The following is a 13,010-nucleotide window of genomic DNA, read 5'->3' as shown; positions in this document are numbered from 1 at the left end:
AATACAAAAGTGAATTAAAGTGATACAGTTAGCTAGTGGAAATAAATGGGAATGAAATTGCAAAAGAGGTAAATGAAGGAAAAGCAAATTGTTCATGAGGCGGCATCGAGTTAAGAGTCGTGGTTGGATTAGATAAGACTACGGAAAGAAAAAGATGAGAAATTTCATTGTGTAACTACATAGCTGAGTATGGAGCTTGTAAAAATAAAGGTGGTTTGTAAGGACAGAAAGATAGTGAGTGAGGGGAGGTGGTGCTAAGTAATTGTACCTCTTTCCTTTTTATTTCTTCACTCATACGTTCACTTTAATTAAGGAACAATTGCTTACTCATTTGCCATGCTCTGTGTAGACCTGTTCATGGATTACAGGTGCAACTGTACTCAGGATCACTACGTATGACCACTTTGTTCTAACTACATGAACGAGGGATTGACTTTAGATGTCAACAAACGTCTATAAACTAAGTCCCTCGTTCTGAAGAAGTTTATTGACTCCTAATAACACTCCCTGCTCACTAGTATTCCCAGTCGGTCCTTTTGAATGTGAGCATTAATCAGATATTGTGGAACTGGACCTTGGTGTTCCAACTACATGAATGCCCAGGTGTACTTTACTCTTGGATAAGCTATAAAATGACTCAACTCAGCATTGGATACTTGTTTTCATCACCATGATTCGTTCAAACTGCATGCTCCTCACTTTTGGACTGCTCATTTTCTGCTTTCGGGATGCCTCTTCTATAGGTAGGTAGCAAGAACTTCCTTGTCCTTCCATACCTATGTACATTCTGCTTGCCACTGCCCCTTTCTCTTCCAAGCTACGACCACATGAACAACAGACCTGATGTTGGAGGGACCTTTAACACATGGGATTTACTTTAGGAAGCCAGTTTCTGGAGTGGAACATTCGAACCAAACAGAATAAAAGTCCCTTTTCTGCAGTATTCTCTGTCAGTCCTTAGTTCTGGGACAATCATTTTGGGATACAAGTATTTTTCAAATTTGGGGGAAGTGGAGATCTTGACACAGTATAAAAAGGTTAACAAAATGTGAGTAAAATTTTGTTGCATTTCCTTTTAGATATATCCCTTTATATATTATCCTATGAATAATATATTCTTCCTAAAACCTACAGCTACTGTTTGTTGTACATCAACAAGGAGCAACAGATGCAGAGCAATGTATTTGGGAACTGGAATATAAACAACATGTGCATTTTCCAACCCTAAGCACACGCCACAAATACTTAAACCAGGTTGAAGAGAAGGTATATGTGAAGTCTTTGGAAGAGGAGGAAAGAGGCTGGCCCCATCACCCCTCCACTTCCAGGTGCCCCTTCTGCCCGTGTTGAATGCCCAGCTGCAGAAGGGGTTTCTATTTCTGAAGCCCTAACCTTCAAGCAAATGGGACAAAAGCTCTTCCTAATGACTTTCTCACTCGATCCCAGACGTCTGGGATCTCAGGAATGGGAGTCTGGAAGTGCTGGGCATCTTCTTAGGGTAGATCAGCTAATGTCTGCCAGGCTGCACTTTAGTCCTTGTAGGGCTTCTAATGGCAATTGGCAATGACTCAAATCTGTGTGTTCGCACTATCTTAGGGCAAAGTATTTTCACTTTTTCTAAGGTTGGCAGCAGATTACTCAGGATCTATATTTCCAGTTAGATGCTCAAATATTCACTTTGTCCTGGACTCTGGAGTCAGAACAGTTTATTTTCATGCGATGAACTTCTGGGTTTCCTTAAAGAGACTGTCTTATTTTTTCTTTTCACTTTCAGGTCTATATCCCACAAAATGTACATTTATCCCTACAATAGGATGGTGTAGGTCTCCTTCTGTTCGCTATTTTTTCAACCCAACACTAGCAAAATGTTTGATGTTCACTTATAGTGGATGTGGAGGGAATGCCAATAACTTCTTAACTTTGAGCGAATGCCGAAAAGAATGCAAAAGAATTGGTAAGAAAGAAATTGAAATCTTTTGGGGGGCACACACACACACACACACACACACACACACACACACACAGACACAAAATCATTAATAGCAAAGCTATAGCAAATATATTTTTCCTAAAAACTACAGCTGTTTTTGTACATCAAAAAAAGCAAAAGATTCATAGCAATGTATTTGGGAACTGGAAAATAAACAATATGTGAATTTTGCAACCCTAAGCAGACGCCCCAAATACTTAGACCTGGTTGAAGAGAAGGTACATTCAAACTCTTTGGAAGTGGAGGAAAGAGAATGGCCCACCCTCCCCTCCACTTTCATATGCCTCTATTCCCAGTCTTGAATTCCCAGTTCTAGACACATTTGCTCTGTCTTTCTCCTGGAATAGAAGCCCTAACCTTCAAGCAAATGGGACAAAGCTCTCCCTGATGACTCTCTCAATCCATCCCAGAAATCTGGGATCTCAAGAATGGGAGTTTGGTGCCTCTTCTTAAGGGCACAGAAGTTTGTGTCTGCCAGGCTGCCATTCAGTTCTTTGAGGACTTCTAATGGCCACTGCCAATGACTCAAATTTGAGTTTTCTCACTATGTTAGGGCTGGCAACTTGTTTTCACTTTTTCTGAAGGTTGGAGCAGATTGCTCAGGATCTACTTTTCCAGTAAATGCTCAAATATTCACATTGCCCTGCACCCTGGAGTCAGAACACAATATATATTCATGCAATGATCTTCTGGGTTTCCTTAAGAGGGACCGTCTGTATTATTTTCTTCTTTTCACTTTCAGATGCAAGACCAGAGCTATGTAATCTCCCTGCAAAAGTAGGACGTTGCAAAGCTTCCTTTCATCGTTTTTATTATAACACAGCAACTAAGAAATGTGAGGAATTCATTTATGGGGGTTGTGAAGGAAATGAAAACAACTTTCAAAATTGGTTTCAGTGCAGAGCTACATGTCAACCTTCTGGTGAGTTGGCAATTTTAATTTTTGCCTTGGCACACAATTAAAACAAATGGCATTTTAGTTTTCTCCGTCAATCGTTGATCTGAAAGCTCTTGAGTCCCAAAGTTATCTTGAACTCAGTTCTGCAATCCAGGCCCTGAACTAGGGAGAGAAGCTTGTAAGTGGAGGCAATCAGCAAAATCAGATCTTTTAAAATGGTAAAAATGCAAAAAAGAAATTTCCTAAAGAAATGCCATAAAGGTAGCTTCCTTGTTTTACTGTTTTTCTTGCAGTTATGTGTCTGCACTCAATTGATCAAGGGGGATCACTTTGGAATTAAGCAAAATACTGAAGAATCAAAGGAAATTATAGATTCCTCACAGGAAAAGTCACTTCTAACTTGTGCAATGCCTGGAAATTTTGTTTGTTCAGACTGCCTTGCAATGCTTCATGAAAGAAAATGTATTATATATCATTACATCGTGAAAATGTTTTCTGGCAAGGTGCTACTATTCTGCATTCAAGTACCAATGAATTTTCTTGCAGTGTTTGGAATGACACATCTTATGTTTGTGCACCTGGCTTCTTTTCTAGTTATTACCTTTTGAGGACCTGTCTGCTTCACTCTGTAATAGACCTGGCATCTTTTGAGTATACTGGCAACTCTCCTAACTCATCCTATTCCCTCTGCTACCGCTGTTCCCTTTATTGAGCTCAATTATAGAGACCTACTTAGTTCCAACCTTTATAGAAAGAGAACAAAAATTCAATTTTGGGAATCCACCATAAGTAGACTCTGCAAATACTTAAATTTGGGTGAAGAGAAGGTCCAAGTGAAGTCTTTGGAAAAGGAGGAAAGGGAATGGCCATCCACCCTTCCACTTCCAGGTCCCCTTCCTCCACGTGTTGAATGTCCAGCTCCAGAAGGGGTTTCTATTTCTGTCTGCTGGAATACAAACCGTAACCTTTAAGCAATTGGGAGGAAACCTCTCTCATGAGCTTCTCAGTTCATCCCAGAAATCTGGGATCTCAGGAATGAGGATCTCGTGCCTCTTCTTAGCAGCACAGCAGTTCTTTTGAGGACTTCTAATAGCAAGTGGCAATGACTCAATTTGAGTGTTCTCGCCATATTAGAGTTGGCAAATTGTTTTCACTTTTTTTGACGTTTGGAGTGGATTGCTCCGGATCTACATTTCCAGTAGATGCACAAATATTCACTCTGGATATATTTTCATGTGATAATCTTCTGGCTTTCCTCAAAAGGGACAGTCTGTCTTTTCTTCTTCTTTTCACTTTCAGTTCTATTTCCTGAGAAATGTACACTTTGCCCAAGAATAGGACCATGCACATCTCCTGTTATTCACTATTTTTTGACACAGTAACTGGAACGTGTATAACGTTTGTTTTTAGTGGATGTGGAGGGAATGAAAACAACTTCTTAACTTCAGAGGAATGCCTAAAAGAATGCAAACCTACTGGAAGGGAAGTTTTGTAATCTAGGTTCTGAACTAGTATTGGGGGAAACTGGGGCTATTAATCATTGGTTCAATCAGTAATCATTTACAAAGTTAAAAACACCAAAGAAAATTCATAAATAAGTGCCCTAAAATTAGCCTTTTGTTTTTATGCTTTTCCCTGCAAATCGTTATGTGGGCATTTCCACATTCAAATGGACAACGGGAATCACATAGCAATTACGCACACGATTGAAAAATGTATCTGTGATAACTTGACTTTCATTGTCTCCTTTCCAGAGTATCACTGACTACAATTCTTGATTGGATTGATAGAATCCTTTGAGATTCAGCAGCTGAGGAAGGAATCCAAACTTCCATGGAATTTCCCACTGAAACACTTTCCATGCACTGAATTCTAAGCATTCTCTTAAATAAAATACAAATACTTTGACATGCTAACATGCATTTTCTGAAATACTATTTGCACTACTCCTTTTATTCTATCATGCCATTGACAAGATTCCAAAAAGGACACCCCAATAGAGAATATTCAGTGAATATATCAGATAGAGAGAATATTCAAATACATCTTATGGTAATACAGAATGCCGAGCATCTGATCTGGCAGGAATATTTGCTTGGCCTTCCTTCCACACAGCCAACCCTTTTGAGATGTGTCAGGAACTCCACCCGATGACTGAAGGATAGTGAGAACGATTGATGTATATCTAAGGTTACAAAAGATGTAAGGTATTTCCTTTTCTCTTTCCCCATGTCCTTAATTCATTAAATGCAACATTGCTACACTAAGCTATGCTTTCTTGAGCACCGTTTAACCAGTATGAGGATGCGTAGTTATACCAGAACTGTACTCATGGTCCCTACATATCTACCCCATTGTTCAAACCATATGAATGTCCAGCTGCATTTCCTACAATGCAGAGATCCCCAATCTTTCCAGCTCTGCGGACCAGTAGGGTTAGCGGCAGCTGCGGTTGCGGGGGAGAAGGGATGGTTTTGTACAAGCAGTGGAAGTGGAGTTTTGTTCGCTCGCCCATTTCTTGCGCAGCCCGGTTCTCAATGGTTGGGGACCCCTGCAATAGTGCAAGAGCCCAGGTAAGGGAAACACATCTGCTCCTTCCACACCAAGCACCAAGATGTGAGTGTGAACCACAGATTCCCGAGGGGGGGACAGCTGTCACATAAATGGGAGGAGATAATTTAGGGACGCTACTAGTGATATTGAGATTTTTGGGGGTGGTGGTGGAGTGGAACAACATACATACATTTTAGAAGAGTTTGCAGCCTATAGTCAATTAGTTGATATGGACTGCTATAAAAATTAAACAAACAAAGAAATAAAAATAATAAAATTTTCTTCTCATAGCCATCAACTTCTTTCCTTTGGGAATTTGAAGAAGGGGAGTGAAAGTGATGTAATGGCACATCGGAATGATCTTGGAAAATGAGGGAAAAAATTGCTACATAGCTTAGGATCAGATAAATGCCGGGGGAAGCCCATAACTAAATAACAAGCAGAAAAAGAAAATTAGAAGAGGTTCACTCTAACGTATCAGGTGGTTAAAATGCGATAGTGGGAGATTCGTACTTTCAGACTTGCGAGATTCTCTTAACGCAGCCTTACAATAAAGTGGAATAAGCTCACCATTTCTCCTCTCTGGTTTACTTGGGGCGGGTGGGGGAGGGGGAGGCTTACGTCAGGCCAGAGTCAAAGTCACAAGGTTTCAGATCGGAAGGAAAGGCACACGGAGTCTGGGTAAGCAATCGGCTGTTGCCATGCTCTTCTTAAACAGAAGCAGCCCCAGTGCTGCTTATTTGGAGGAATGAGGTTCCTTTTTTGCAAGGAGCCTGGCAGAATGTTCTTGCTCTGCTCTGCTCTTCCGTCCCAGCGGTGCACCTTTGCTCAAACTCCTCGTCTTCAGATAGCAATAGCAGCAGCAGCACCACAAGCACTAATTTCTGGGCAGCACAATTTCGTCATCCTTCAGCAACTCAGGCAGCAGTTCATCCGGGTTTTAAGGAATGCTTATTGTTGGTCTATCAGAGGTAGAGCTGGCCATAAAACTTTGCAAAAATGTGTAGTAAAAATGGGATAACACTTTTAAGTTTGAACATATTTAAATGCTGGTAGACAGTTGGATAAATGTTTGTGCTCGCCTATATGTCATTGAAGAAAGAAAAAAATGACTGTAATAAGAATGTCCTTTTGTCTACTTTGTTCTAGGGAACTGAAAGCTGGGAAGCCTGCAAGGAAAACCCAGGAAGCTAAACACAGGGAAAAGGGCTGCGTAAACTATTTGTATGGTAGAACAACAAGCCATAAGGTCAAGACTTTGTGTTGTGAAATGAATACAAAAGTGAATTAAAGTGATACAGTTAGCTAGTGGAAATAAATGGGAATGAAATTGCAAAAGAGGTAAATGAAGGAAAAGCAAATTGTTCATGAGGCGGCATCGAGTTAAGAGTCGTGGTTGGATTAGATAAGACTACGGAAAGAAAAAGATGAGAAATTTCATTGTGTAACTACATAGCTGAGTATGGAGCTTGTAAAAATAAAGGTGGTTTGTAAGGACAGAAAGATAGTGAGTGAGGGGAGGTGGTGCTAAGTAATTGTACCTCTTTCCTTTTTATTTCTTCCCTCATGCTTTCACTTTAATTAAGGAACAATTGCTTACTCATTTGCCATGCTCTGTGTAGACCTGTTCATGGATGACAGGTGCAACTGTACTCAGGATCACTACGTATGACCACTTTGTTCTAACTACATGAACGCGGGATTGACTTTAGAAGTCAATAAACATTTATAAATTAAGTCCCTCGTTCGGAAGAACTTTATTGACTCCTAATAACACTCCCTGTTCACTAGTATTCCCAGTCGGTCCTTGGAGTAACCATTTTTGAATGTGAGCATTAATCAGATATTGTGGAACTGGACCTTGGTGTTCCAACCACATGAATGCCCAGGTGTACTTCACTCTTGGATAAGCTATAAAATGACTCAACTCAGCATTGGATACTTGTTTTCATCACCATGATTTGTTCAAACTGCGTGCTCCTAACTTTTGGACTGCTCATTTTCTGCTTTCGGGATGCCTCTTCTGTAGGTAGGTAGCAAGAACTTCCTTGTCCTTCCATACCTATGTGCATTCTGCTTGCCACTGCCCCTTTCTCTTCCAACCTACGATCACATGAACAACAGACCTGATGTTGGAGGGACCTTTAACACATGGGATTTACTTTAGGAAGCCAGTTTCTGGAGTGGAACATCGAACCAAACAGAATAAAAGTCCCTTTTCTGCAGCATTCTCTGTCAGTCCTTAGTTCTGGGACAATCATTTTGGGATACGAGTATTTTTCAAATTTGGGGGAAGTGGAGATCTTGACACAGTATAAAAAGGTTACACAAAATCGGAGTAGAATTTAGTTGCATTTCCTTTTAGATATATCCCTTTATATATTATCCTGTGAATAATATATTATTCCTAAAGCCTACAGCTACTGTTTGTTGTACATCAACAGGGAGCAACAGATGCAATGTATTTGGGAACTGGAATATATACAACCAGGTTGAAGAGAAGGTATATGTGAAGTCTTTGGAAGAGGAGGAAAGAGGCTGGCCCCATCACCCCTCCACTTCCAGGTCCCCCTTCTGCCCGTGTTGAATGCCCAGCTGCAGAAGGGGTTTCTATTTCTGTCTGCTGGAACCCAAGCCCTAACCTTCAAGCAAATGGGACAAAAGCTCTTCCTAATGACTTTCTCACTCGATCCCAGAAGTCTGGGATCTCAGGAATGGGAGTCTGGAAGTGCTGGGCATCTTCTTAGGGTAGATCAGCTAATGTTTGCCAGGCTGCACTTTAGTCCTTGTAGGGCTTCTAATGGCAATTGGCAATGACTCAAATCTGTGTGTTCGCACTATCTTAGGGCAAAGTATTTTCACTTTTTCTAAGGTTGGCAGCAGATTACTCAGGATCTATATTTCCAGTTAGATGCTCAAATATTCACTTTGTCCTGGACTCTGGAGTCAGAACAGTTTATTTTCATGTGATGAACTTCTGGGTTTCCTTAAAGAGACTGTCTTATTTTTTCTTTTCACTTTCAGGTGCATATCCCCGGAAATGTACATATACCCCTGCAACAGGATGGTGTAGGTCTCCTTCTGTTCGCTATTTTTTCAACCCAACACAAGCAAAATGTATGATGTTCACTTATAATGGATGTGGAGGGAATGAAAATAACTTCTTAACTTTGAGCGAATGTATAAAAGAATGCAAAACCCTTGGTAAGAAAGAAATTTAAATCTTTTTTTGGGCACACACAGACACAAACACACAAAATCATTAATAGCAAAGCTATAGCAAATAAATTTTTCCTAAAAACTACAGTTACTGTTATTTGTAGATCAACAAGAAGCAAAAGATTCATAGCAATGTATTTGGGAACTGGAAAATAAACAATATATGAATTTTGCAACCCTAAGCAGACGCCCCAAATACTTAGACCTGGTTGAAGAGAAGGTACATTCAAACTCTTTGGAAGTGGAGGAAAGAGAATGGCCCACCCACCCCTCCACTTTCATGTGCCTCTATTCCCAGTCTTGAATTCCCAGTTCCAGACGCGTTTGCTCTGTCTTTCTCCTGGAATAGAAGCACTAACCTTCAAGCAAATGGGAAAAGCTCTCCCTGATGACTCTCTCAATCCATCCCAGAAATCTGGGTTCTCAGGAATGGGAGTTTGGTGCCTCTTCTTAAGGGCACAGCAGTTTGTGTCAGGCTGCCATTCAGTTCTTTGAGGACTTCTAAAGGCCACTGCGAATGACTCAAATTTGAGTTTTCTCACTATGTTAGGGCTGGCAACTTGTTTTCACGTTTTCTGAAGGTTGGAGCAGATTGCTCAGGATCTACTTTTCCAGTAGATGCTCAAATATTCACACTGCCCTGCACCCTGGAGTCAGAACACAATATATATTCATGCAATGATCTTCTGGGTTTCCTTAAGAGGGACAGTCTGTATTATTTTCTTCTTTTCAGTTTCAGTTGTAAGACCAGGGATATGTAATCTTCCTGCAAAAGTAGGAAGGTGCAAAGCTTCCTTTCGTCGTTTTTATTTCAACACAGCAACTAACCAATGTGAGGAATTCATATATGGGGGTTGTGAAGGAAATGGAAACAACTTTCTAAATTGGTTTCAGTGCAGAGCTACATGTCAACCTTCTGGTGAGTAGGCAATTTTAATTTTTGCCTTGGCACACAATTAAAACAAATGGCATTTTAGTTTTCTCCGTCAATCGTTGATCTGAAAGCTCTTGAGTCCCAAAGTTATCTTGATCTCAGTTCTGCAATCCAGGCCCTGAACTAGGGAGAGAAGCTTATAAGTGGACACAATCAACAAAATCAGATCTTTTAAAATGGTAAAAATGCAAAAAAGAAATTTCCTAAAGAAATGCCATAAAGGTAGCTTCCTTGTTTTTACTGTTTTTCTTGCAGTTATGTGTCTGCACTGAATTGATCAAGGGGGATCAGTTTGGAATTAAGCAAAATACTGAAGAATCAAAGGAAATTATAGATTCCTCACAGGAAAAGTCACTTCTAACTTGTGCAATGCCTGGAAATTTTGTTTGTTCAGACTGCCTTGCAATGCTTCATGAAAGAAAATGTATTATATATCATTACATCGTGAAAATGTTTTCTGGCAAGGTGCTACTATTCTGCATTCAAGTACCAATGAATTGTCTTGCAGTGTTTGGAATGACACATCTTATGTTTGTGCACCTGGCTTCTTTTCTAGTTATTACCTTTTGAGGACCTGTCTGCTTCACTCTGTAATAGACCTGGCATCTTTTGAGTATAGTGGCAAATCTCCTAACTCATCCTATTCCCTCTGCTACCGCTGTTCCCTTTATTGAGCTCAATTATAGAGACCTACTTGGTTCCAACCTTTAGCGAAAGAGAATAAAAATTCAATTTTGGGAATCCACCATAAGTAGACTCTGCAAATACTTAAATTTGGGTGAAGAGAAGGTCCAAGTGAAGTCTTTGGAAAAGGAGGAAAAGGAATGGCCATCCACCCTTCCACTTCCAGGTCCCCTTCCTCCACGTGTTGAATGTCCAGCTCCAGAAGGGGTTTCTATTTCTGTCTGCTGGAATACAAACCGTAACCTTTAAGCAATTGGGAGGAAACCTCTCTCATGAGCTTCTCAGTTCATCCCAGAAATCTGGGATCTCAGGAATGAGGTTCTCGTGCCTCTTCTTCGCAGCACAGCAGTTCTTTTGAGGACTTCTAATAGCAAGTGGCAATGACTCAATTTGAGTGTTCTCGCCATATTAGAGTTGGCAAATTGTTTTCACTTTTTTTGACGTTTGGAGTGGATTGCTCCGGATCTACTTTTCCAGTAGATGCACAAATATTCACTCTGGATATATTTTCATGTGATGATCTTCTGGCTTTCCTCAAAAGGGACAGTCTGTCTTTTCTTCTTCTTTTCACTTTCAGTTCTATTTCCTGAGAAATGTACTCTTCGCCCAAGAATAGGACCGTGCACATCTCCTGTTATTCACTATTTTTTTGACACAGTAACTGGAACCTGTATAACGTTTGTTTTTAGTGGATGTGGAGGGAATGAAAACAACTTCTTAACTTCGGAGGAATGCCAAAAGAATGCAAACCTACTGGAAGGGAATTTTGCAATCTAGGTTCTGAACTAGTATTGGGGGAAACTGGGGCTATTAATTATTGGGTTCAATTAGTAATCATTTAGAAAGTTAAAAACACCAAAAGAAATTTCATAAATAAGTGCCCTAAAATTAACCTTTTGTTTTTATGTGTTTCCCTGCAAATCGTTATGTGGGCATTTTCACATTCGAATGGACAATGGCAATCACATAGCGATTACGCACACGATTGAAAAATCTATGTTTGAACACTTGATTTTCACTGTCTCCTTTCCAGGGTAACACTGACTACAATTCTTGATTGGATTGATAGAATCCTTTGAGAAGGGCTGGAATCAGCAGCTGAGGAAGGAATCCAAACTTCCATGGAATTTCCCACTGAAACACTTTCCATGCATTGAATTCTTAAATAAAATACAAATACTTTGACATGCTAATATGCATTTTCTGAAATACTATTTGCACTACTCCTTTTATTCTATCACATCGTTGACAAGATTCCAATAGAGAATATTCAGTGAATATATCAGATAGAGAGAATATTCAAATGCATATCGTGGTAATAGAGAATGCCGAGCATCTGATCTGGCAGGAATATTTGCTTGGCCTTCCTTCCACACAGCCAACCCTTTTGAGATGTGTCAGGAACTCCACCCAATGACTGAAGGGTAGTGAGAACAACTGATGTGTATCTAAGGTTACAAAACATGTAAGGTATTTCCTTTTCTTTCCACATCTTTAATTTATTAAATGCAACATTGCTACACTAAGCTATGTTTTCTTCAGCACCGTTTAACCAGTATGAGGATACGTAGTTATACCAGAACTGTACTCATGGTCCCTACACATCTACCCCATTGTTCAAACCATATGAATGTCCAGCTGCATTTACTACAATGCAGGCATTCCCAATCTTTCCAGCTCTGCGAACCAGTAGGGTTAGCGGCAGCTGCGGTTGCGGGGGAGAAGGGATGGTTTTGTACAAGCAGCGGGAGTGGAGTTTTGTTCACTCGCCCATTGCTTGCGCAACCCGGTTCTCAATGGTTGGGGACCCCTGCAATAGTGCAAGAGCCCAGGTAAGGGAAACACATCTGCTCCTTTCACACCAAGCACCAAGATGTGAGTGTGAACCACAGATTCCTGAGAGGGGGACAGCTGTCACATAAATGGGACGAGATAATTTAGGGATGCTACTAGTGATATTGAGAATTTTTGGGGGGTTGTGGTGGAGTGGAACAACATACATACATTTTAGAAGAGTTTGCAGCCTATAGTCAATTAGTTGATATGGACTGCTATAAAAATTAAACAAACAAAGAAATAAAAATAATAAAATTTTCTTCTCATAGCCATCAACTTGTTTCCCTTGGGAATTTGGAGAAGGAGAGTGAAAGTGATGTAATGGCACATCGGAATGATCTTGGAAAATGAGAGAAAAAATGGCTACCTAGCTAAGGATCAGATAAATGCCAGGGGAAGCCCATAACTAAATAACAAGCAGAAAAAGAAAATTAGAAGAGGTTCACTCTAACGTATCAGGTGGTTAAAATGTGACAGTGGGAGATTCGTACTTTCAGACTTGCGAGATTCTCTTAACGCAGCCTTACAATAAAGTGGAATAAGCTCACCATTTCTCCTCTCTGGTTTACTTGGGGCGGGTGGGGGAGGGGGAGGCTTACGTCAGGCCAGAGTCAGTCACAAGGTTTCAGATCAGAAGGAAAGGCACACGGAGTCTGGGTAAGCAATCGGCTGTTGCCATGCTCTTCTTAAACAGAAGCAGCCCCAGTGCTGCTTATTTGGAGGAATGAGGTTCCTTTTTTGCAAGGAGCCTGGCAGAATGTTCTTGCTCTGCTCTGCTCTTCCGTCCCAGCGGTGCACCTTTGCTCAAACTCCTCGTCTTCAGATAGCAATAGCAGCAGCAGCACCACAAGCACTAATTTCTGGGCAGCACAATTTCGTCATCCTTCAGCAACTCA

At 40.6% G+C, this 13,010-nt stretch overlaps 1 protein-coding gene and 1 long non-coding RNA gene across 2 annotated transcripts in view; both read left to right on the top strand.

Annotated features, from left to right (window-relative positions):
• Positions 1 to 4,748, top strand: part of LOC310644123 (carboxypeptidase inhibitor SmCI-like) — a gene marked incomplete at its 5' end in the record, with an annotated part of 32,396 nt that extends 27,648 nt beyond the window's left edge. The window contains 3 exons of the mRNA XM_083368894.1: positions 1,775 to 1,954; positions 2,733 to 2,912; positions 4,643 to 4,748. Coding sequence (XP_083225020.1) covers positions 1,775 to 1,954; positions 2,733 to 2,912; positions 4,643 to 4,653 — 371 coding nt within the window. The 3' untranslated portion in view covers positions 4,654 to 4,748. The remainder of the gene's footprint in view (positions 1 to 1,774; positions 1,955 to 2,732; positions 2,913 to 4,642) is intronic.
• Positions 4,749 to 8,335: 3,587 nt separating this feature from the next.
• On the top strand, positions 8,336 to 11,462 carry LOC310643738. Its single transcript, XR_014493134.1, has 3 exons — positions 8,336 to 8,645; positions 9,394 to 9,579; positions 11,312 to 11,462. It is a non-coding gene; the product is annotated as an uncharacterized lncRNA (long non-coding RNA).
• Positions 11,463 to 13,010: the final 1,548 nt, after the last annotated feature.

The sequence above is a fragment of the Vipera ursinii genome (assembly GCF_947247035.1).
Source record: "Vipera ursinii genome assembly, chromosome: 8".
NCBI classification, from domain to species: Eukaryota; Metazoa; Chordata; class Lepidosauria; order Squamata; family Viperidae; genus Vipera; species Vipera ursinii.
Note: the sequence above shows the minus strand (reverse complement) of the source record. Positions and strands in the feature narration are given on the sequence as shown.